Source organism: Lontra canadensis, unplaced genomic scaffold, assembly GCF_010015895.1.
Source record: "Lontra canadensis isolate GAN:19392208 unplaced genomic scaffold, GSC_riverotter_1.0 scaffold108, whole genome shotgun sequence".
NCBI classification, from domain to species: Eukaryota; Metazoa; Chordata; class Mammalia; order Carnivora; family Mustelidae; genus Lontra; species Lontra canadensis.
The window spans coordinates 4237966-4261678 of NW_022631102.1; the positions used below are offsets into that span (position 1 = coordinate 4237966).

Below are 23713 nucleotides of genomic sequence, written 5' to 3' on the forward strand. Positions count from 1 at the left end.
CTGGGACCCGTGTGCCCCAGGACATCCCGCTGGGGAAGAGGCTCCTTCTCCAGCTCTAGACACATGGGCTGCGCAGCAGAAGTGCTCATGGGCACAGACCCCAGCGATCTGTGCAGAAGGTCTCATGGCCATCATGGGGCTTTCTTTTCTACCCTTCCTGACACAGTCTGGCTCAGTCATGACATAAAGTTTGGCCAGCCACCCCTCTCCTCCTCCCTTGTCATTCCCAGTGACCTACTGGGAGAGGCCATGACTTTGGCACGAGTTGGAGGTTGCTGGATCTTCTGATTTCAAAAGTTTCTTGGGGTCTTAGCAGGAGTTTGAGAAGTGAACCCTCTGTTTTGGTCTGGGGTCTCCCCACTCGGTCCTGAGCTGACAGTAGGAAAGGCGAGGCCCCCGGCTCCTGCAGGCTAGAATGGGGAAGGGCCTGTCCACAAGGGCAGGCTGTTCTACCACCAGGAACGTCAGACTCAATGTCATCAGAACCAAAAGGGAAAACAGTGGACAAACGAAGCTATCACAAGCCTTCCTGAGCACTTTCTTTAGGTCTCTTCTGAAAGAACCCCTGGTCCTAGGTCCCAGGGAAAATCCTTTTTAAGGAAGGAACAGGTGTCTCAAACCTGGGTCTCTGGGGCTAGTAGGAGAGACCTCGGGAGCAGCCCCAGCTCTGCTCCCGACTTTCTGTGTGACCTGCAAGTCCTCCCCCACCCCCTGTCCCCCGGCTTCAGTTCTGTCATCTGCAGAACGTACACTCTACTTTAGGACGCCCAAGACTCTCTCCTGGTTCCCACTCACCGGCCCAGCTGGGCCTCAACCATCTGTCTTCCACACCAGCAGTGGCTTCGAGGAGGAAGCTTTGCTCAGAAATCCCCCCCACCAGCTAGCTGGATGCCATCAACCTGGGGTCTCGCTTCAGGTGTCGCTAGGGCCCTACTGTCCTGGAACATGATACAGTGACTGTGATAAATTCTGAGAGAACCTCAAGTCATCTAACAGAAGTGCGCGGGACTGGGGACAAAAGGTGAAACAAGGCTGCAGGCAGCCGGGAGGAAACCAGTTGTATTTACTGGACACCCGGGAGCGTTGTACGCAGGAGCTGTGTCCAGCAATCCTCCCACAACCGGGGGCATTATTATATCCATTTTTCAGACGGCCTGGCTTGCTGTAAGCAGCACAGCAGATGTCTGAGCCCAGGTGTGGGGAGCAGCACACCCAGAGAGCCTGGAAGCTCCTTCCCCCTTCTCTGCACCTCGCCCTCGGCTTCTCATCCCTCGGTTTCTTCCTGAGTAATGTCCTTTAGGATAACCAGTGATCTTGCAAGTAAAATGTTTTCCCGAGTTCCATGAGCCATTCTTGCAAATTAACCAAACCCCAGGGGGGTGTGGGAGCCCTCAATTTACAGCCGGGCCTGACCGGAATCTGCCTCGGCTGGTGGGGCTGTCTTGTGGGACGGAGCCTTAACCTGTGGGGTCTGACGCCACCTCGTGGTGGACGGTGTCAGGACTGAGTTTGGTTGCAGGACAGCCTGCCGGCCTGCCGACTGCTTGATGTGTGGAAACCACACACATCCGGTGTCAAATGTGAAGGACTGTGGGGAGAGGAGACACAGGAGTGTGACAGGAGTGGCCTTCCTTCTGCTAAGGGACCTGGTGCCAACATGGACATTCTTCCCACTGTGGCATGTTGTTTCCACCACACCTCCCTGTTCGGTGTGAAGAGGAAAGTGAGCTAATCTAGTTTCTCTTACTGCCTGGCCACGGGCTCACTTCCTCCCTCTGGGACTCAGTTTCCTCCCCTGTAAGATGGGCACAGACATGGCACTATCTGCCTGGCTCTGTCACGTGACAAGCACACGAGACACTAGGCGTGATCAAGAAGGAAGGAATCTGATTTTCACAGAACTTCTGGCCCACCCCTCCAGACTCAATAGTCTCTTTTTATTACAAACATTTTATAAGGTCCCTTATGTCATCTCCAGTGAGATTCACAGGTCATATAAACTACCTACATAAATTAGAAAAAACCCGATGCCTTCAGTGTACTGTAAAGGAGAAAAAGAGAAGAGCGACCCGCAACAGCGTACGCACCGCAGGACGTAAGCGCGCAGGCCCGGCTCCACTAGCAGACACGGTCCCTCGATGCTTGCCCCTGGCCCCAGACTCACAGTGACCAAGGGGAGCCGTGTGCACCACGAACAGTCTCGAGTGACAGTGCTCACGGAAAACAGAAAACAACTCCTGGGAAAGTTACAAACAAGCTAAAGCACAATTTTCTTTTGCAGTATGTGGTAGCAGCATTCCTAGAAAATTCAGTGCACGTTAAACCCTGGTGGAAAAAAGGAAGCAGCACTTCTTCGGACAGAGCTACGTTCTGGCTCAGATAAGTGAGTTTTTACCTCCATGTGCTCAGTGGGACACGCGAAGCTTTTCTTCACCACGGAGACTGCCGTGCACACTGCAAGACATGCACGCTCCTCGCCCCCCGTTTACCGAGTCCCTGTGTCTCAGCTGTCCCTGCTGTGACCAGCCCTGCCACTTCAGCTCTGGATAACACGGGGGCTACAGCTGGCCTGAAGGCACGTGGAGAGCAATGGCTGACTGAGCCAAGAACTGGACTCCTAATGTCTAGGCCAGGCTCCTCCAAGGGCTCAAGCGAACTCCTAGAGGGTCAGGTTTTCCCAGAACTCAGTCACTGGAGAAGGCGAGGCATTTTCCTTAGTTAGTGGGGCTTGGCCAACCTGGTGACTAACACAGGCTCCACACCTGTGCTGTGTGGGATGCCTCCGAAGCCGTCCACACCCACTACCTCCCTGCACTCCCCTGCTGGGGGCCACACAGGCCCACATGCCACCCACTGCACAGATGAAGAGACCGAGGCCCACAGAAGGAAAGTGATTGGCTCAGGGCACCTGTCAGTTAAGTGTCATTCCAGGCCCAGCATCTGGGTCCACTGACTTCCCTGTCATCATGCCTGTTAGTCCCTGAGCAGACGGCAGCTCACCCAGCTCCACACAGAGAGGGCTGTGACCGGCCACTAGCCTGGTATGAGACCTCAGGGGACAATCGACACTCCATGCTTTAGCTGAGGGAGTGGAGGCCCACAGAGGTCACCGGGCCTGACTGAGGTCCCACAGTGAGTGAATGGCAGAACCAGAATCAGAGCCAGGCCTCCTGAGTCCCAGTCCCGAACAATAGAACCTGGGGACTCTGTTCCTTGCAGGTCACTGAGGGCCAGGTCAGAAGGCTAATGCAGTCCCTCCCACCCCAGAGGAGTTCGGGAGGGCAGTGGGGGAGCGAGGGTAGGCGGGGTGCGGGTGCAGGTGCAGGTCAGGGTGCTGGCTGCAGCCGCCCAAGTGCGAGGCAGCGGCGCCACAGCAGGTGCGAGGCTGGGCTGCAGCATGACCCCTGAGGCCTGTACTCTCCAGAGCCAGGGGCTCCCCCACGTCCTCCCTTTCAGCCACAGAAGCAGTGCTACAGTCAAAACGGAGTTCTGGGGAAAAATGAAAACTAAGTATTGCTAAGATCCTTCCTATCTTTAACGTCATTTCTTTCTTTCTTTTTTTTTTTTTTTAAGATTTTATGTGTTTATTCGTCAGAGAGAGAAAGAAAGAGAGCACACACAAGCAGGGAGAGCTGCAGGCAGAGGGAGAAGCAGGCTCTCTGCCAAACAGGAAGCCCGATGCAGGACTCAATTCCAGGACCCTGAGCTAAAGGCAGATGCTTAACCAACTGAGCCACCCAGGCGTCCCTAACCTCATCTCTAAATATAAGGAAAGGCAAACACACAGCTCAGCGAGGGAGTAACTGACCTGCACGTGTGGCTTTCCGAGGGCGCAGCTGCATTTCTTCCCCAGGGCACTCCCGGGAATAGGAAGATGCCATCTCCGGTGAGCCCCAGACCCCCGCCATACAGAATGAAGATCACTACCGTTCCCGTTTCCACCACCGTTAACGCATAGCTACTGCTCCTGCACCCTACTGGGAGCTTCCCGAGGATTATGAAAGGTTGTCCACAGGAGAGGGAAAAGGAGGGGTGAGAACCGCAGGGGAGCAGACCCTGCAGTGGCCCGGAGCACTGCCCCTCGCTGGGGGGCGGGACCTACTGGGCCACTGGAGCAGGCAGTGTCACGTTCCCTGGGATTTTCATGAACAAACCGCGGGGTCAACACCACCAATCGGGAGGCATGACCTGGGAGATATCCCACGGTCTGGGACAGAATCACCGGCACCAAAGCCAGGGATCTGACCAATCTGAGAAATCCCGGCTGAGAGAGAGGAAGGAGATTTAAGCCGCCACCACCACCAGACAGAACTGGAAGAGTAACGTCCTCCGGGGCTGAGCAATGCAGAGGCCGGTAACTCCTGCACGGACCCCAGCCCAGCCCCACGAAAAGATCGCAGTGGGTTTTGAACAAGCGTATGTTCGTCAGGCACGTACCGTGTGTCAGGCACTATTTGGGCACTGGATGGGGAGGAGCACAGCTAATCCTTAGGACATCCCATGAGGCATGATGTGATGACTAACATTCCGTCTTTAGGGTTCAGAAGCCTGCGCACAGAGATCAAGCAGCTTGCTCCCAGTACCGACACCCCTCACACCACTTGCTCCCCATACCGACACCACTCACACCACGGAGGCCTCCCAGCAGGCACTCAGCACTCCACAGCTTGTTCTTGGTACTGGGAATGTTCTGGGCGCTGGGGAGAGCATTATGAAGGCACTGGGTGCCTTGGGGACACGACGGACATGACCCTGCCTCTCACAGTAGCCAGGCTTCAGCATTACGTTGGCAAAGGCAACATGGGCAGGGAACCTCCAGGAGCATGGAAAGGGGCAGGAGAGGCACAAATTGGGGAGGGGGGTGGTGCACAGAAGTTCCAGTGAGAGAGAAAAGGTAAGTACACAAGGAAGCACAAAGGAGGAATGAATAAAGAGAGGCCAGAAGAGGGAGCTGAGAAGGTGGAGGAGGGCTGAGCTGGATGGGCAGGGGTGGGGAGGGCAGGGCTGAGGAGGGCAGTGCTGGATGGGCAGGGCTGGGGAGGGCAGGACTGGGAGAAGCAGAGATAGAAAGAAACATCCCCAGGGAAGGAGCAATATTTGAAAAAGCTTGGCATCAACCCCCCTGCCCTTTCAAGATTTGTCCTTGGCTAATGTGCCCTTATTCTACGGGTTGCACGTTGTTTGAAAAGACCAAAAGCTTATCAGAAGGCTCTCCGTGTGCCCTTCTTGTCTCTTTTGGTATCCTTTCTTTTTTTCAAAGATGTATTTATTTATATGAGAGAGAGACCACGCGCATGTGAGCTGGGGGAAGGGGCATGGAGAATCCTGAGCAGACTCCCCACTGAGCGCAGAGCTGGATGCAGGGCTCGATCTCACAACCCAGAGATCAAGACCTGAGCTGAAACCAAGAGTCAGACGCTTAACTGACTGAGCCTCCCAAGAGCCCCTTGCTATCCTTTCTTCTTTTCAATATTCTCGAGGTAATTTAAAATGGTAACATTTCCCATCTCCTCAAACCCCAGAGCCACGGAATCCCGCCTCTTTGGTTTCTTTCCATTTTTAAAGCAGGGGACAGTAGGAGGATCAGTGCCAGGGCCAGGAGGAGCAGGGAAATACCCTGGCCAGACGTGCCCTTGAAGAGGGGGAGAAGGCTGAGAGGGGCCTGTGCTAACTGGGAGGCCACCCTACCCACCACCTGTGCTTCCGGCAGAATCTAGGTCTTCTAACTCCAAGACCTCCCTCCCCTCTTTTAAGAAGCCAGACGAAGAACAGCCAAGAAATCTCCCTGCGACCCACCCACGTGACTCTAGATATTGAACTTGAACAAGTTCTCCAGGGAGAAGAGGTGCAGGGAACGAAAGACAGTGCAAGCGAGGTCTCCCTTCTATGGCCGTGCAGACACGAGGAACCATTAACAGTGCCTAACACACAGCGCAGGTGCGGCTTCCCAGGGCCTGCAGAGGAAGGTGCATTTATGATGGACCCTGCCTGATCCCTGCCACATGGGGCCAGACTGCCTCCGCTCATCTGCCCAAGCAAACACAAGAGACCATTGTCCTTCGAGGATGCACCACTTTGGGAGTGTGAAGTCATGCAGGTGTGACTAAAGGTGCAGGGAGCTCACACACGGCCGTGCTATCCAGCATCTGCTGCAAACAGCAGACAACTGAAATTGCCATTAACGTCCACGAAATGTTCACCTGTACTAGCAAAATAAAACACCAGCTGAAAGGCTATGTCTTCCCTCGTCTTTGTGCTTACTGGGATTAGCAAGAGTGCAAATGCTCAGTACTGGGGAAGGCTGGGGCAGAACGTGACTGTCACACGTGCTGGGGAGAGTATCAGCTAGTGCTCTCATTCTGGGACACATTGTGGCAAAATAGATCAAAGCTTTAAAAATGTACTGTTTGACTCAGAAATATGGCCAAGAAGTAACGGGACAAGTGTGCAAGGATGCACCTGTGAGACACAAACACACATATAAATACTCACGTAAAGGTACAAGAAGACCCTCTATGACACAAATGGAACAGTGAAAAATGAGGTCAGCTTTTAGGTTTAAAAGCAGAAGACTGGTGACGTCACGGTGCATCATCATTCGGCACCCAGTGTAGTATTTGGCCACTCAGATGGCGTGGAGATGGGACCGTCCTGGCACGCAGAGCCATGCATAGCCTAGCGCGACCTGAGAAGGGATTACGGTAGGCACAGACCGTTTCCAAGGAATAGCTGTTCAGTCACATACGAACACAAACACATCTGGAAGGCCGTCTGTGAGTGTCAACAGCACTCATCTCTGAGTTGGAGGGCCACAGGCCACTTTTGCTTGCTTGCACTTTCTCTTTTCCATGATAACCGAGCACGGACTTGCTCAGGGAGCCTGAGCCTCCCAGGTGTGCTGGGCTCTGTGAGGGGTAAAGAGGGCATCCCTCCACTCCAGCGTCCGCACAGGGCTCTGCCCACTCCCAGCAACGGCCACAGCGACACGGTCCCTCAGCAGTGAACGAGAACTCACTCCTGCCCGACAGTGCGCACAAACCACTAGGACTTACAGAGATCTGCTCAGTGTGTAGCCCCCTCCTTCCCCACACTGAAACCGAGGCCCACAGAGAGGGCCGTGTTTAAGGTTCCACGGTGGGTCAGAAGCGGGACCACACAGAAGCACGTAGAAGCTGTTGCGTTGCTAAGGCTACTGAGCTGTGGACTGGCATCTGCTGAGGGATCAGGCTGCAGGGGAGGGAAGCAGAGCCTGGCTGGGGTGTCCAAGTGCAGCCTGTGAACGTCTCTCCCCTCACCCGCTAACCGGCTCTACCCCGGTGGGGCTGTGCGCCCGCTAAGGACAGCACCCAGAGCAAGTCTAGGGGAAGCGCTTTCTGGAGCTGACGTCAGTGATGCAGGAGTCGGGATGATGTGGACCCAGGGCACAGAAGCCCCCGTCTCTGGCCATCCTGTGAGGCGCCACAACACACCAGGAGCTGTGCCCGCCGCCCAGCCCAAGCCCCTGTGATCCCCAAAGTGAGGAGACCCCAGCTGGCCTTCCTCCCTGACTGACTGAGGCAGAGGTGTAGAGAACACACTGGCTCTCTAGCCAGAAGCCCGGAACCTGGGTCTCACTTCCACTGGTAGGTTCTGGCAGCCGTGCTACCTCTTTCAATCTCCCCTGCTCCCACCTCGCCCTCCACTAAATGTGTGTAACACTAGATCCCGAATTGTGGCCTGGGAAAAGAAGCCAAACTGTAAGTACTTCGGAGTGTAAGGAAGTACTTCCTTAGCCAGATAAGGTCTTTCTGTGGCTCTCACCAACCCCCCGCGCCCCCAGAGCCGAGGCTGTTTGATTAGTGCGGACCTTTTCTTGAGAAGGGCAGGAAGGGCACGTGGGAGAGGAAGCCTGGTAAAAACAAAGCGCCCGGGCTTTTAAGAGAAACTTCAGGTATCATTATTATTACTCTATGTTGTGGGTCCCCAGAGAGCCCCAAGCCGGCTTTGCACCCCTGTTCTCCACCCAGGGGCCTGAGGTCACCGAGCTGCGGGGCGACTAGTTTACTGATCTGTTTTACTTGCTAAACCGGCTTCAGGCTCTCTGGGTTGGGGCCTCAAGTTGACGAATGCGTCTCTAAAAGCTGCTGCTGAGGAAAAGCTGATTTTCTGGGTACAAGGAACAAGTCAGTAAAGAGATCTTCCAAGGGCCCAGAGCCTGACCATCACGTCCACACCGGCATTAGGCAGCAAAAACAGGACTGTGTTGTGTCTGTTCTTTCTCTGGACTACCCTCGGGAACCCCAGTCAACAGCGCGCCCCACGTGGTGGAGAGGCGGGAAGGAGCACAGGCAGAGCACGGACCCTTGGCTCCCGGCCGGTCCTTGGTGCTCGGTGCTCTGGGGGTGGACTTCAGCGACTTCTCCAGCCATGGAACCACAGGGAAGTCACCCTCCTCCCTGAGCCGCAGCTTGCTTGGGCCCCCCTCTTTCAGGGCAGTGGCGAGAGTCAGGGGAGGGCAGGGGGCGTCCATGGTTCGCTCTGACGGGTGACTTTCAGGTCTGTACGTTGGCATCTCATATCTGCCAGGTTATAAAGACACAGAGGGGCCCCGCTCTCATCTGCCCCACAGGAGGAGGCAGGGGTGGGAAATGCCCAGTAGGACTCAATGTGAGAAGACGCGGAGTCTTAGAAGGCACCAGCCGCAGAGACCTGCCGGGGGGCAAGGCCTGCCAGTGAGGGGAGGGAGGAGGAGCAGGCGAGCTCCTACGAGGTGCCGGACACCACACCGGGTCCTTGAGCCCCCTCCGCAGCTCTGCAGTGGGACCGATGACCCTATGTGACCAGGAAGGAGACTGAAGCTTATAGAAGATGACCACGTTTAACAAGAACAGAAGGCAAGGAACCAGTATTATTTGAGCTCCTGTCACATGCTAGGCACCAGATGCTAAGTGCTTTAACAACATCTCAAAACGAATCTTCCTAACAACCCCAGGGAGTAGGGTCTAGGATCCCAGGGCCACAGGTGGCAGAACACAGACTTACTATGAGATCTAGCTGCCCCCAACAAACGTTTTTCATGCTATGGTGAACTGCCCCCTGTCAGGGGAGGGTAGGCTGGGATTTCCCGACCCAGAGGGGATTCGCCAGAAAACAGCACAGTGATCCGGCAGCATGAGCATGTCCAGCGGCGGCTGCTGGACAGAGGTGGGTGGATCCACGTAGCACAGCCCCATGGCGCAGTGGCACATGGTGGCCACAAGCAGCCCGCGGAGGACTGAACCATGCCCCGGTGGCTCCCGCAAACACAAAGCTGAGGGAGAGTCAGGTACAAAGAACACACTATACGAAGTACACACAGTGAGGTTCAAACGCAGGCAAAACTGCTCTGTCCTCTCAGAAGCTGTTGTCCCCTGTCCTTGCGGGAGCGGGAGAGGGGTACGGTCTTTCTGGGGACCTGCGGTGGGGGGGGCTGCTGACATGTACGCGTGCAACAGCTAGTTGGGCTGCACACCTCCGGCCGCTGCTCGGTAAGGTCACACCTCAGGGCAAGGAAAAGCAGGACTCGCTCAGGGGCCTGCATCTCCTTCCACCAGAGGTCACGCCTGCCGAAGCAGGACATCGGGTCCCGGCGAGCGAACTGGGACAGGCCCCCGCTACTCACAGTGTGAGCTGCCAACGAAGCCGCCCGCACACGCGGGCCCTGCCCCTGCCCTGATGAGGGCGCGTGTCCCGCCCAAAGGAGGCAGAGGAGGTCGGGGTTCCTAGCTGACACGGGTGAGTGACTTCCTCCTAAAGGTTTCTCGTTTGGAAATGAGGGTCGTATTAGCTAATTTCCCTGTGACTATGGTAAACTTAAGAAAGCAACTAGTAGTTTCTATTTAATGAGCAGTTGCTTTGCAAGGGTTATTGGTCTGATTAAATTAAAATGTTATTTTTTTTTTTTGACCCTCACTGTGTCTACCTGTACAGACCCAATAAAGCCGCCGTTCTGTGTGTGACCCCCGGGGAGCATACTCAAAACGTGTTCTTTATTTACTTGGAAAAATTCTCCGAGGGTTTACACTGGGTCCCAAAGCTGCCATCTATCAGGACCAACAGATCTGTAAAAGCCATCTCCCTCTAAGTACCACGTCCCCCACGTCCCACCCTGACTCTGGCAGCAGCCGCAATGGGAGTGACACCACGGACAAGTGCCAACAGTGGGTGACTGCTGTGCGTCAGGCAGCCTGCTAGGTATTGTACACTCTGCCCAGTGAAACTTAAAAACCTTTGTCACCCTCATCTGACGGAGAAGACAACTGAAGCCCCGAAAAGGAAGTAACTTGTCCAAACTGTCCTCAGCTGGAATGTGGCAGAACCAGGACACAAACATAACCCTGGTCCTGACTCGCTCTACCAAGGCTACGACCTCTAGTGAAGCGCGGGACCGTATGCGTGGACGTCAAGACACCTGCACCCTGGAAGGCTTCTTTGTTCCCCTGAAGCTAACATTGAGAATTTCCAATAAGCCACATGCATTTTTGCTCTGCTCAGAAACTATTGCCAGCCCTGTCCCGCTCCCTCCTCCAGGCCCGCTGTCTACCCCAAGTATCAAGCCTGCCCCCAGCCCCCTTCTAGGTCTTTGGGACCCTTCACTGTGAGGTTTCGAGTCCACCTTCCTTCCTGTGTGTGCCCGAGGCCCCAGAAACACTGCAGGGCACTCTCCCGCATGCACTGGGTGACTTTGCTGTCCCTCTTCTGCCTTGTGAGCTCCCTGCCCTTCCAGACTGCAGCCCGGGTGTCCCTCTTGGTGTTCCCTAAGTCTGGCCACCCGGGTGGAGCACTCCCCATGAACCACAGTGCTAGCCGTTCACGAAGCTATCTGCTCGGGCGCGTCTTGGGCAGAAGGACGCCATCTACGCATTTCTTACCTATTCTTTCAGGCCAGTATCCTACGCTCAGTACATATTTGGTACAAGTTCATTAACGACGTGAATGAATACTTTAATTCAACTTTAATTCAAATTGTTGCTCGTTCCCTCCCATCGCTGCTAAACACGTGTTCTAGGATACAGAAGGAAGAGGACGCCCATGAGACATCAGGACGTTTAGCTTCCGGCACGTGTCGGTACGAAGCCAGATCTCACAAATGGCAAGAAGATGAGCACCATGCTCTCCTTCTTCAAACTGTTACTATGCCCCTTCGAGCTGGAGTCGGGCAGCGGGCCTCTCTGAGAGCCCACGTAACAGCAGCCTGATGCGGCTGTGGGCTGGGACCCCAGGGAGCCAGTGCCAGGGCAGGGCGCGGGGAAGGAGAGGGGTCGGCACTGGGCCGGGACAAAGCCCCACTTACCTCCTTCCTGGGAATTCATGATGTTCAGGGCGAACAGCATGGCATTGGAGAACGTGGTTGCCTCTTCCTTACTTGCAAAGTTCAAGCCGTAGACCTGGCGGGCGTCTCGCCACTGGTGGAAGGTTGGCGTAGCCTGATTATACTTTAGCCCTTTCACGATTGAATAATTGATCACAACCTGGAGGGGAAAAGAGACAGAAGTACGCGTAAGTAAATACGAGGTGAGTAAGTGAGCTGGAGAGCACGGCTCCGGGGCAGGGATACTGTGTCCCCTGGGGCTAGCAGAGGACAGGGAGGTGGGGTGGGGTCAGGAGAAGGGGACAGCGAGGCCAGGCAGCTTTTCAGTCTGAACTCCAGAACCATGAGGGGTTGAAAACCAGCTTCTTCATCTCACTAACGATGCGGTGTAGTCGCACCCCCCAGATGAGAGGCCTGAGCTGGGAGTCAGGTTCCCCGAGCCCAGGGGCTGGTCCCTCTGTCCAGCCACGTCACCCAAGGCGGTCACGGCATTTCTTAGGGGCCCAGTTTCTCCAACTATAAAATGGGGGTGATAAGGCTTTACTAACCTACTGGGGTTACTGGGAAGGCCACACTGTGATGCATACCTTATCTAGATTTCCAGGCATGGAGACCCTAAGGGCAGAGTCGCCTAGTTCCTATCTAAGCCATGCACACAGTGTCTAACACTTAGGATGCATTAATAAATGGGTTATTAATTAAAAGGATAACTCAGAAAAGTTAATGCATAGCATTATTAGTCAATCAACAAAACTTAACAGTCTGCAAGGAGCAAGCCCGGCCCAGCAGGGCAAGGTAAAGTAGACCAGGGCTGAGCCCAGAGCTTCGGGTGCTCCCAAGCAGTCAGGGCAGCCGCTCCGGGTCGGCCTGAATTCAGAGCTGCTCTCTCAGACAACTGACAGAGGACTTCCAAGTTCTTCAAGGTGACAGGTGGTAAGTGTGGCTCAGGGAGGCAGTGCGTGACCTGGAGTGCTTATTCTCTACTTGGAGTCACGTGAGCCAACCTCAAGGACTTATGAGCCATCAGTTTTCCGGCCTGGAAAGTGGAAGAGGGAGCCCTGGCTGCGGCATGGTCCCCTCATGGGGCATGTGAGAGCACACAGCAGGCTGGCAGTGCTGAGGCGGCAAGCTCCCTACAGACGAAGTACTCAAGCAGAGTCTGGAGGAGGCTGTGGGCGACGCGATGGGAAAAACCTGTTTTAGGAGACGTTGAGGGGGACTGCTCAGGTCTCCTCTGGCTCTGGGGCTCCAGGTTTCTGTGACCTCTGCTTGACCGCTCTCCTCTACTGCTCCACTCTGCTGTGCTGTGGGTAAGGCCAGAGGACGGCAGATATGATATGGCCAACATCCACGACAGCTTTTTTTCCAGGTCCTAGCCAGGTGGAAGGTGGGTTTGGGTCGTTGTACGGTCCAGAGAGAGAGCACAGGCGAGCTGAATCAGCGAATGAAAATGCAATTGTTTCACATCTTGACACAAGGAAATTTTGGCCAGCGTCTATACCCCAGTGCCTGGGGTGGGTCTCTCTCTAGGTTGAGCTCCGAATCCTCAGGAAAAGGGCTGGAGGTTTTGTTGCGTGTATGCACAGTAAGGAGCACAGTGACCTCGGGTTAAAATGCTCTTAAGGGGAGAGCACACCCACGGCGGTGTAGAGACCAGAGCGAGGCAGCAGACCTGTTCCTTTCTGCCACGGGAAGGCCATACCAGAAGTTCTGTGTGCAGGTGTTTCCATTTTGGGCTGTACTTTTAGTGGACATTACAAAACCAGAGCAAACTGGAAGGAAATGTTTTCAAGGGAAGAAGGTCTGGAAACCACGTTATGTCAAGAATGGCTGGGGCGCCTGGGTGGCTCAGTGGGCTAAAGCCTCTGCCTTCGGCTCGGGTCATGATCTCAGGGTCCCGGGATCGAGCCCCGCATCGGGCTCTCTGCTCAGCAGGGAGCCTGCTTCCTCCTCTCTCTCTGCCTGCCTCTCTGCCTCCTTGTGATCTCTGTCAAATAAATAAATAAAATCTTAAAAAAAAAAAGAATGGCTAAGGGATCTCGAAGCAAAATGAAAGAAGACTGCAGTGTACGCAACTGCTGCGAACGGTCTGTTTTGGGAAATGTTAGTTCGCACCTGAGATGACTGTACATTCTGCTGTTGTTGGCTGTAGTTTCATAAATGTAAATTAGGTCAAGTTGGCCAATAATGCTACTCAAATTTTCTATCTCTTTACTTTCTTTCTGCTTATTCAGTCAGTTTCTTGGAGGTTATGAACCTTGAACGATTACAACCTCCAGCTCTGCTTCTGGATTTGTCTATTTCTCCCATTAGAGCTGTCTGATTTTGCTTTATATATTTGCAGATATATTATTAGATGTGTACAAATTTAGGATTGTTCAGTCTTCCTTTTAATCGACCCTTTCATCACTGAAAAGGTCCTTCTTTACCTTTCGTAATGCTTCTGGTCTTGAAGCCTTTCATATTTAATATTAATACAGTCACACAAGCTTTTCCGGTTGGTAGGCTGTCCTCCTGGTGTTTGGAAGGCTTGCCTTTTTCCAGTCTCCCATGTTCAGCCTGTGTCCTTATCAGCTTTATTTTAAAAATAATTCTCCAAGCTCTGGAAGGACTGATCTGGACAACTGCTGAAGGATAAACTTATTTTATTTTAGTTTAGTTTAGAGCGAGACTGAGAGAGAGAGAGAGAGAGAGCGAGCCCATAAGCAGGGGGTGGGGGAGGAGGGGAAGGGCAAAAGGAGAGGGAGAGAGAGAGTCCCAAGCAGGGTCCACACTCAGAATGGAACCTGACACAGGGCTCAATTCCATGACCCTGAGATCGTGACCTGAGCCAAAATCAAGAGTCAGACACTTAATTGATGGAGATAACCAGGCACCCAGGATAAACTTATTTTAAAAGGTTCTACTTTTTTTGCTTAAGAGCCCACAGGTGCAGTGTTTGGGGGAGGGGTGCAGAACCGAGTGAGAGGGCCTTTCCTGTCTTTCAAGAGAAGGCCCAGAAACTCCAAACGCCGTGCACCATGCTTCTGAGGCCTCTGAGGTACAAGCAGCTAAGAGCCCCTACAAAAAAAGAAACTTACTCATGGAAAACAATCTTCCTGATCCACACATTCACCTAGATCTAACACCCCTTGGGGCGCCTGGGTGCCTCAGTTGGTTGAGTGTCCAACTCTTGATTTCTGCTCAGGTCATAGTCTCAGGGTCACGAGACTGAGCCCGCGCTGGGCTCCACACTCGCAGGGAGTCCGCTCAAGATTCTCTCTCCTGCCTCTTCCCTACCCCATGCTCGCTCTCTCTCTCTAATAAGTAAATAAATCTTAAAAAAGCAAACAAACAAAAAACAAACCCCTAGAACCTGTTGGTTGGTGAAGGCTCCTAAGGTCTCATCTAAATCTCTACCCTTCCATGAAGGCACGTCCTTTCCAGAGTTCTCACCAAGCGGCCAGCTGGCCTGTGGGCTTGCAAAGGAATGTGTTCACCCTCCAACAGCGTGCACGGAAGAACGTGCTCCTGGCCACCGAGTATCTTCTTCCTGACAGTGTCCACACAGGACTCCTAGCCCTGTCTCAAGGGTACAAAGAGAAGCATGCCTTCTCCTCCCCACGCAGCCCGTCGGAGGTTTGAGGGCCGCGGCCCTGCCCCCTTCAGCTTGCTGGCAGACCTCTCACCAGACCAGACGCCCTTCCCCGTACAGACTCTGGCTTGTGGCACTTGCGTTCAGTCCCAGTGTTCTCGGTGTAGTGTGACCAGGGCACAGCAGAGCAGGACTGTAGCTCCTTTCTGGACCTCAACTGCTCATTCAGCCTGAAAACTCACTAACATTTGTGGGGGCCATAATTCATTCTAAACTAAAAATCTGGGCGCCTGGGTGGCTCAGTCGGTTAAGCGACTGCCTTCAGCTCAGGTCATGATCCCGGAGTCCTGGGATCGAGTCCCGCATCGGGCTCCCAACTCCACGGGGAGTCTGCTTCTCCCTCTCACCTTCTCCTCGCTCATGCTCTCTCTCACTGTCTCTCTCTCAAATAAATAAATAAAATCTTTAAAAGAAAAACCAACTAAAAATCTTTTGATGTTTTTCCACCTGTAGCGTGAGACTCGGGTTAGCCCTTAGCTGACGATACTGCCATGTACTTGTCCCTTCTTCCACAAATGATCACCGGGCTTTACGCCTACCCATTTAGCACAATGGGGCTGATACATGCTTATGCTGTTATCCTCTGGGGTTCCTGGGAGATTAAAGTAATAGACATGAAAAGTGCTCCAGGAACCGTAATCACGTTAAACGTGTAACACATCCCGACCTGGTTATAACCTGAGGGATCTCCGTCTAACGTGTCTGACCCTGCAGTCCATGTAGACTGGGAGACAGATCTCTGAAAATCAGTCTTTTCTCCTGAGGTCACAGGAGCTGCTGTGGACCAGGCTTCTGGCCACGTTCTCTAATGCCCCGGCTTCCTAAGGATCCCTTGTGCGCTGCTATGTGTGCGTGCTCATGTATGTATGTACACATGTATATACGTATGCAGGTACGTATACTATGTACGTACGCTCCATCTCTTTGGGGAACAGAGTCTCAGCCACATTCTAGGAGCCTGTCTCTTGAACGTGCAATTCCAGGTGGTGGCTGTGCTGGTAACTTCTCTGTCAGACTCTGGGAATCTCTTAGTTAGAGTCAACACAGCCTCCGAATTTACCCAGGAGGCCACTGAGGACTGCCACCAGTCCCTCCCCGTGTGGGGAAAAGGTCCCCTCCCACACAGGCCTCGGTGCGTGGATTCTTGGGGACAGGGGCAGGGGGACACGAGGCTCCTAAGATTAAGGCGCTTCTCGGTGGCAGGGAATCCGGTTCTCCAGGGCCGGGGCGTTTCCAGCACACCATGCTGGCTTCCTGGCATGCCCTGGAGGGCAACCATGAGGTGTGAGGGCCGGGGAAACGCGCCACAGTAAAAGGGAACACCCACTGTGATCCAGGAGCTGCACTAGGTAACGGACCTGAAGTCAAAGCACGTAGCAGGGAGGCACTGCTCTGCTGAATCAACCCATGGGTGTTGGGGACACGTGCCCATAACTGTCGCCATATGTATCCTGTAATATATAGCTCAGTGTACGTCTAAAAGGCAGAGACAGAACCAATGAATTGGAAGAACAGGGAAGCAGCCGCCAGAAGGTTTCTAGAAAACCCTTTCTACCAGTATGGCTCATCGACAAGGGAAAGCGACACCTCTGAAGGTACCAAGAGTTCCAGGTTGGACCTTTCATCGGGGTCCTAAAGTGGGGCTGTCCCTTTCAGCCCCAAGAATCTGAAACTTAACAGGGCCGTTTTGGCCAAAGCAGAAACCCATTCAACAGGCAACATACTAAAAAGAGTCCTGTTTTTGTTCTTTGTCTTCTAATGGCTAATGTGCTGATTCTTACAGAGATAGCAGCTAACCTGCTGCTCAGTTTAGCAAGGCCCTGACCAACAAAGGATGGCAGGAGGGGTTATTTGAGTAGAGTTTTTCATAAGTGCCAAAACCGCAGAAGCATTTATTTCACTGCTGAAAACGTCCTTGTCGGGTCTGTTCGAAGAGAGCTGGAGGCAGACCGTGAAGCAGTAGCCAGTCACTGTGGCAAAGCTACACGGTCCCCTCCTCCACGTGTGTTTCAGTCCACGTCACGTTGGAGCACTCGGGTTACACAGGCACGGCTCCTTCTGCCGGGGCTGGCCCTGGGTTTGCACGGAATTAGCCAGTACACACGCCATCTTGTCTGATTCGCCCAGGAGGTGCCCTTAGGGGCAGAAACGATCCCAGGGTCTTCAAAAAAGGTTTATTTATTTATTTCTGAGAGACAGAGAGAGAGAGAGAGAGAGAGCAGGAGGGGAAGGAGCAGAGGGAGAGGGAATCCCCAGCAGGCTCCACGCCCAGCGCAGGGCCCAACAGTGGGGCTCCACCCCATGACCCTGAGATCGTGACCTGGGCCGAAACAAGAACCAGACGCTCAACTCCCTGAGCCACCCGGGCGCCCCCAATCATCCTGATATTCTTTCCAAAGGAAGACTCGGGAGCTGAGGAGCCAAACATCTTCCCAACACGTCACTTACGGCTGTGCAGGCGGAAGGAGACACTAACACGGCCCGCAGTAGCGCTTCCACAGCTGTTTCCCGTCTATTATTTTATTCTAATGGGATAATAACACAGTGAGGTACACCGCTTGTGGATTACTGTCTCCGCAAGACAGATGTGAAAAACGACGTTCAGAAAAGAGCGTGTGCTCAAGGTCTCATACCATGCAGTCTGAGACCGCGCAGGCGGAATGTGAACCCAGACTCCCGACTCCAAATCCCGACCTTATTTTTTCCTGAACTTTTTTCACTATGTGTGTGTGTGTGTGGGGGGGGAGGGGTACGCCCACGAGCCCAGCCTCTTGCTCCCTCGCTCACCTGCTGATCCTGAAGCTTGACCCCGACCACTCTGAAGGTGTTGCTGGCAGTGTTGTGGTAGATGTTGATGCGGCTGAATCCCTGCTGGCCGGGTTTGATTGGTACCCATTTCTTACTGGTGTCATCGTAGACCATCACGGAAGCCCGGGCTTGGCAGATACTCTGTTCGCTGCAAACCGAGAGAAAAGCTAAGCGTCAGGCTCCGCTATGAGGCTTTCCCTTTTCTGAACTAGGGGCCAACTGCCCCTTGATACCAAGAGCATCCAACTGTCCCTGGAGGGGCTGATCTAGGAGTTCTCATTCTCCGAAGACCACCAAAGGAGGGTCTGTGCCAACAGCTTACACGGCTTACAAAAGACGCACAGCTTTCCTCTCAGGGAAAAAGTGCTGAATGAGAAAGGAATTCTAATTCTAATTTGCCGACTGCCGACAACATTCTAGGCACTGTGTTAAATAAGACACTGCATTAAAGCACTTACGTGTCACAACTCAGGACAGCCACTCACTGCCCCCATTCTGTGGACAAGCAAAGGTGGCTCAGACACTTAGGAAGAGTTTTACGAATTCACACAGGTATACAGGGATTACGTTTGGGATTTCCAACCAGTTCTGTCTGACTCTAAAGCACATAATATTCTTCACAACATCCAACAAAATGTTCTATTTATGATACTATGACACGATACTATCCTACAAGCTGTGCAGACACCAAATGATTAGATGACCTTCTGGAGAACCCAGCATACAAGTAAAACTAGTAGACAGCTGCGTCCAACTTCGCTGAAGACATTTCCTCTGTTCAGAACATGACAGAAAAGCAGGGAAGAAACACTAGAAGCCCCCAGAGAGAGAAGATGGTCATCGTCACGATCACCGCTACAGCTCCTGTCAGGGCGTTCAGAGGGAGTGTCTCAGAGCCCGCTGGCCTCTCCACTTGCATAGGAGCCAGATGGCCTAGAACGTGTCGTTTCTTAGTCTCCAGCATATTAAAGGCTCAAACTGAAAAGGCATGCTTGTTCTAGGTAGGCATGCCCAGAACAGTGAGGAGTGGTGGTTACCAGAAAGGACGGCCAAATTAATATAATTTAAGAATTAGAAACAATATTTAAAGCCCCAAATTTGAGGCCAATTAATGTAGAAGTGAAAGTGTGTAATAGTAACAGATGATCATAATGATGAGACTAAGCAGTCAAGAAAAAGTCACATTGTGTCCACTTTACTGTATTTAAGAAGGCAGGAAAATAAGATATTTGAGGAAGATCCCTTTCCCCACCCCCAGGTTTGGGTGACAAAATAGTGGTTTCTCTGGGATGAGCTCTCAGTGAACCTCAGCCTTGTCTACACAGTCAGCTCCTAAGTGTTCCAGAGGCCTCAGCTTCCTCCAGCCCCAGCTCCCTCGTGACTGGGGCAGTGGGCGATCCAGACTTAAAATCTTAATAATAATTTTGTGTCCGGGATACACACATGCCTTTTCACACATATTCCTCTTCTGAGCTTTACACCAACATCTACACACATTTCACGGCTGTCCAGCCACTGACGATGTGCCAGTGCTGGGTCTCCAATCTCCTGCGGGCCCCCCCAGCGGTGCTCTGGGGCCTGGGAGGCTCACGTGTGCTTGACAGCAAATGACCACACTGTGCGCGGAGAGCTATGTGGTGGGCAGATGTGTTGGGAGTGAATTGAAAGGGTTCGGTGGTACAACTGTGCTACTCTACCCCACCACCCCGTAATTCATCACTCATTCAAAAATATTTAAGGGGAAATCAGTGATGATCAAAATAGGCCTGGGTCCTCCCCAGAGGATAGCCATATTAGGGAGAAAAAAAGAAAACACAAAAATGTGGCTATGCTTTGACTTCTCTGAGTTCGTCCTCCTCTGGCTAAGTCTCTGGGGCCCTGTCCTCATGAAGTCCAGTGACAGTGAGAGGAAACTCCACAGCAGTAGACAGACCTTGGCTCAAGTCATGGCTCCATCCCCATGCGAGCTGAGCACAGATCAAGTTATGGGCTAAACGGCGTCACTTACGGCTGTGGACACACTCGTGGCTAACCATGAACGGGCAAGCAGGTGTGGTTCCTGATGCTCTCGGGTTGGGAGAGATCCCGAGATACGCAGGGCATTACTTAGCAGACCATGGACTTTCTGGGTCAGATGGATCTGAGCTGAACTCCCAGCTCTACCACTTGCTGGCGTGTGACCATGGAAGCCCTTGAGAGAATTCTGGAAGCCAATCCGGGAGGTACAGTGTGATGGGCAACACTTTCTAGAATCCCTGTGGGGCAGCCGCTAAAGTGTGCCCTTCAGATCTCCTTCAGGAGAACCTGTTGTGGGAGCAGAGCTGACCAACGCCCCAGCCGCCGCCGCCCTGACTGCCCACCTGAAGGCAGGCGCAGAGGCCCTGCTTCCCTGGGCCCCTCTCTACCAATGACTGGCGGAGCGGGAGCCGGCTCACTCCTGCCTGACCTGCGGCTCTTCCGCGGGGCCCCCGCACCAGCCTGACATGCCTCTTACTCAGCCCTGTGCCCTTCCTGCCTCCTGGCCTGGGGCGTCCCCCCCTTGCTCCCTTCGTCCTTCACGGACGGTTCCCCGTAAACCTCTTGTACGTCATCATCTGAAGGGTCTTGGCGTCTGCTTCTGGGAGCACCAGAGAGTCACGGCCCTGCCATCGTGCAGGTGGGCCACGCCCGTCTGGTTCTCTGCGGGCCCAGGGCCTGGCATGTCACTCACTGCAGATCCTCAGGGCCTAGAGGGGACATTCTCATGTCCCATGCAGCTTCTAAAGCAGCCCACGTGCAGACGAAACCTTCGACAGAAACTGCTCTCCGAAGCAGCCCACTTTGTTGTGATGTGGTTTCAGCTGTGAGGCTGTCCCCTCCCTTGTTCTGAGCGACACGGCACTCACAGTCCTTCCGTTACAGAGGTGTCTGGGACAGCCCATGACAGTCCACTGGGCAACTGAAGGGACACGTGGCCCTCCCCCCACTGTTATTGACAGGACAAAGCTGCCAGTCACTCTCCTCCAGTGAGGCCCGCTTTGTCGCATGTTCTCATAGCGTCTGGGTCCCACGTCGGGGTAGCAGGTTTTCATCTCAGTCTGACAAGCACAGACGCCAGTGGGTCAAGTACACTTAGTGGCGCGGAGGCAAACATGACGGCTCCTGCCCTCAGAGAGCTCACAACGACCCTGAACACGAGATAACTCGTGGCGCGCTTTGGTGAACTGGCGGGACTGGGGAAGCCGGGAGACTTTCTGAAGAAAACGCTGCGTGTGCTTCAGACGCAGACCTTCAGCCCCCGGCGAGCTGAGGAAGGGGATGTGGGACGCTCGGTGGGGGAGGCGCACAGCCCGCGGGGCCGGGAGGCGAGAACAGCCTCTGCGGGAAACCGCAGCGCCTGGGGGCCGGCGCGGGCCTGGGCTCCCATCTCCCGGGTGCTGCAGGAGACGGTGGGAGGTACCCGCCTCCGTGCCCGCCCCTGCTGGGTGCTGAAGCACCAAGAACCCAGGAACTCATTTTCTTTTTTCTTTTCTTTCTTTCCTTCCTTCCTTCTTTCTTTTTCTTTTTTTAAAAGATTTTCCTTATTTGAGAGAGAGAGAGAGTGAGAGAGAGCAAGAGAGGGGAGGTCAGAGGGAGAAGCAGACTCCCCATGGAGCTGGGAGCCCAATGCAGGACTTGATCTGGGGACTCCAAGATTACGACCTCAGCTGAAGGCAGACGCTTAACCAGCTGAGCCACCCAGGCGCCCAAGAACTCATTTTCTTATTCTAGTTATGGCCACAGTTCCTTGTCGTTAACACTTCAGGTTCGAATTGAACTTGGAGTTAGCCAAAATAAGAATAGGTTCTTTCTTTCCTATTTGAATGGTGCTTGTCTGGGCTTATTTTATCACAACAAAACCTGAATGCAAGAAAATACCCATTTCTTCTACTTACGATTCACCTTGCTTATAATCCCTCTGGGATTTCTGTTTTAATAAAATCTTTTTTTTTTTTTAAGATTTTATTTATTTGAGAGAGAGAGACCACGAGAGAGGGAACACAAGCAGCGGGAGTAGGAGAGGGAGAAGCAGGCTTCCCGCTGAGTAGGGAGCCCGATTCGGGGCTCAATCCCAGAACCTTGGGATTAGGACCTGAGCCAAAAGCAGACGCTTAATAACTGAGCCACCCAGGCGCCCGTTTTAATAAAATCTTGTTTGCTGCCCGGCCTGGACATTGTCTCTGAGCTCCATCGAGACGACGGTCTTCTCCACATCTTCCCTGGACATGAAAACCCTGTACTAACCACAGGCATCATACGCTTCATTTGTCTAGATCAGTTATCCTTTAAGGGCAGTCAGACAAATGTTTTCTTTTTAAAGATATTACTGGGCAAGTGAGCAAACTATTTAGGCAAACATACACATAAATGCAAACGGACAATCCCTCCTCCCCCAGCTGTCTGCACACAGCCATCTGCACACAACCGTCCGCAGCCATGCCCGTGTGGCCTCAGAGCTGCCGCCCTTCCCAGCTCTGAGGAACCCCAAAGTGCAGGAAGCCGGAGGGAAAGCTGAGGTCAGTTCTGAGAAGGGCTTTCTCTCTGACCGGCCGTCTTTCTGTGATCAGAACCACCAGCTGATTAGAGGGGGAATCAGCCAAAACTCAGTGTCTAGTTTGTTCTCTATGGTGCTGCGTCGCTGGGTCGGTGGATTTTTCCTCCTGGGGACCTATAAGCCTGCTCTGAGCAGGAGGAACCACCAGAATCTCTCTCCCAGAAGAAGGTTCTCTTGGAACAAATGGTCCAATCCCATCGTCATCTGGGCTTTTGTACAGGTATTTGTGGGCACAGGAATTTATAAGAAATTGAAGCCTGCATTTCCCTCCAAGTGGCAGATGAGACATTGATGAAGCTTTGAAGAACCCTTTTGTTAGGACGCTCAGAGGAGAGAAACTGTGATTCTGGGCCTCTTTTTCAACAAAAACTTAGAGGACAGTGTGTAAATTCAACTAAGGACAGAGGACATAAGGCCAAAAAGGGAACAGAGAGGAACGAGGCTAACCACAGATGCTTGCTGGAGAACTACGTCTGGGCCCGGGTGGGAGCCGCACAGCATGGGGACCCCTCAGGCCGGAGGCGGCTCCCGCAGCCCCGTGCTGTCTCTGCGGCGTATCACGGCCCTTTTCATTGGTCCTGGTCCTCTGGGTCCACGTACACACCCCCTTCCCCAGGAGACTGTGAGTGCCTCGAAGGCGGGACCCCGCTGTTTTCCCCTTCGTAACTCCGGTGGCTGGTATGATGCAGACACCAAGTGTCTGTGGAATGCACAATTCTGAGTGAGTGTGTTTATGACCGTGAGCCTGTGGGAACGTCCCATTTACAGTCCCACTCCATTTATTCTCAGACAGCGAGCAGCTGCCACATAAAAGCATCTGTTCCGGCTTACCAACACTGCTGTCTGTCTCCAGACGCCCGGGATCTGAGGTGCTCGCCGTGCCCAGTGCCGGGGGGCGGCTGCTTCTGCAGGAGCCCTCGGCCTCACCCCCCTGCACGCCCAGGCCTGGGGAGACCAAAGGCTGTTCTGGGCGAGGGTGGGCTGCTCTTCCCAGCCCCTCTGGCCGAGGAACCACATGCCCTGTCCTCAGATCTCTTCTGCAGGGGCAAGGATGGTCCCTCCCTGTCCCCCAGCTCTGGCAGAGCCTCTTGCTCAGCCCAGTGCCCTGGTGTGGCTGCCCCCTGCAGACAGATCAAGTCATCACACTGTCCCTCTGTCTCCCCAGCAGGACTGGGGACAGGATTTGCCTGGGGTTAAGGGGTTTCCCGGGAGGCAGGTTATTTGGTACATCCCAGGTAGACCAGGGTGAGCGATCACCCTCTGGGAGCTCCTTCTTTATCTTTCACTCAACCGCCGTCACAGGGTTAAGCACCCAATAAACACCCATGAACGTGAGCTTGGCTAAAGTGAGTCAGGGCGAGCAGGTGCC

General features: G+C 53.6%; 1 protein-coding gene across 4 annotated transcripts in view; it reads right to left on the reverse strand.

Annotated features, from left to right (window-relative positions):
• Nucleotides 1-23713, reverse strand: part of EVL (Enah/Vasp-like) — a 141990-nt gene that overhangs the window by 34989 nt on the left and 83288 nt on the right. For all 4 annotated transcript variants that reach the window (XM_032839694.1, XM_032839695.1, XM_032839692.1 and 1 more), the window contains exons 2-3: nt 17751-17919; nt 11312-11489 (exon numbers count right to left, since the gene is read on the reverse strand). In XM_032839694.1, coding sequence (XP_032695585.1) covers nt 11312-11489; nt 17751-17919 — 347 coding nt within the window. The remainder of the gene's footprint in view (nt 1-11311; nt 11490-17750; nt 17920-23713) is intronic.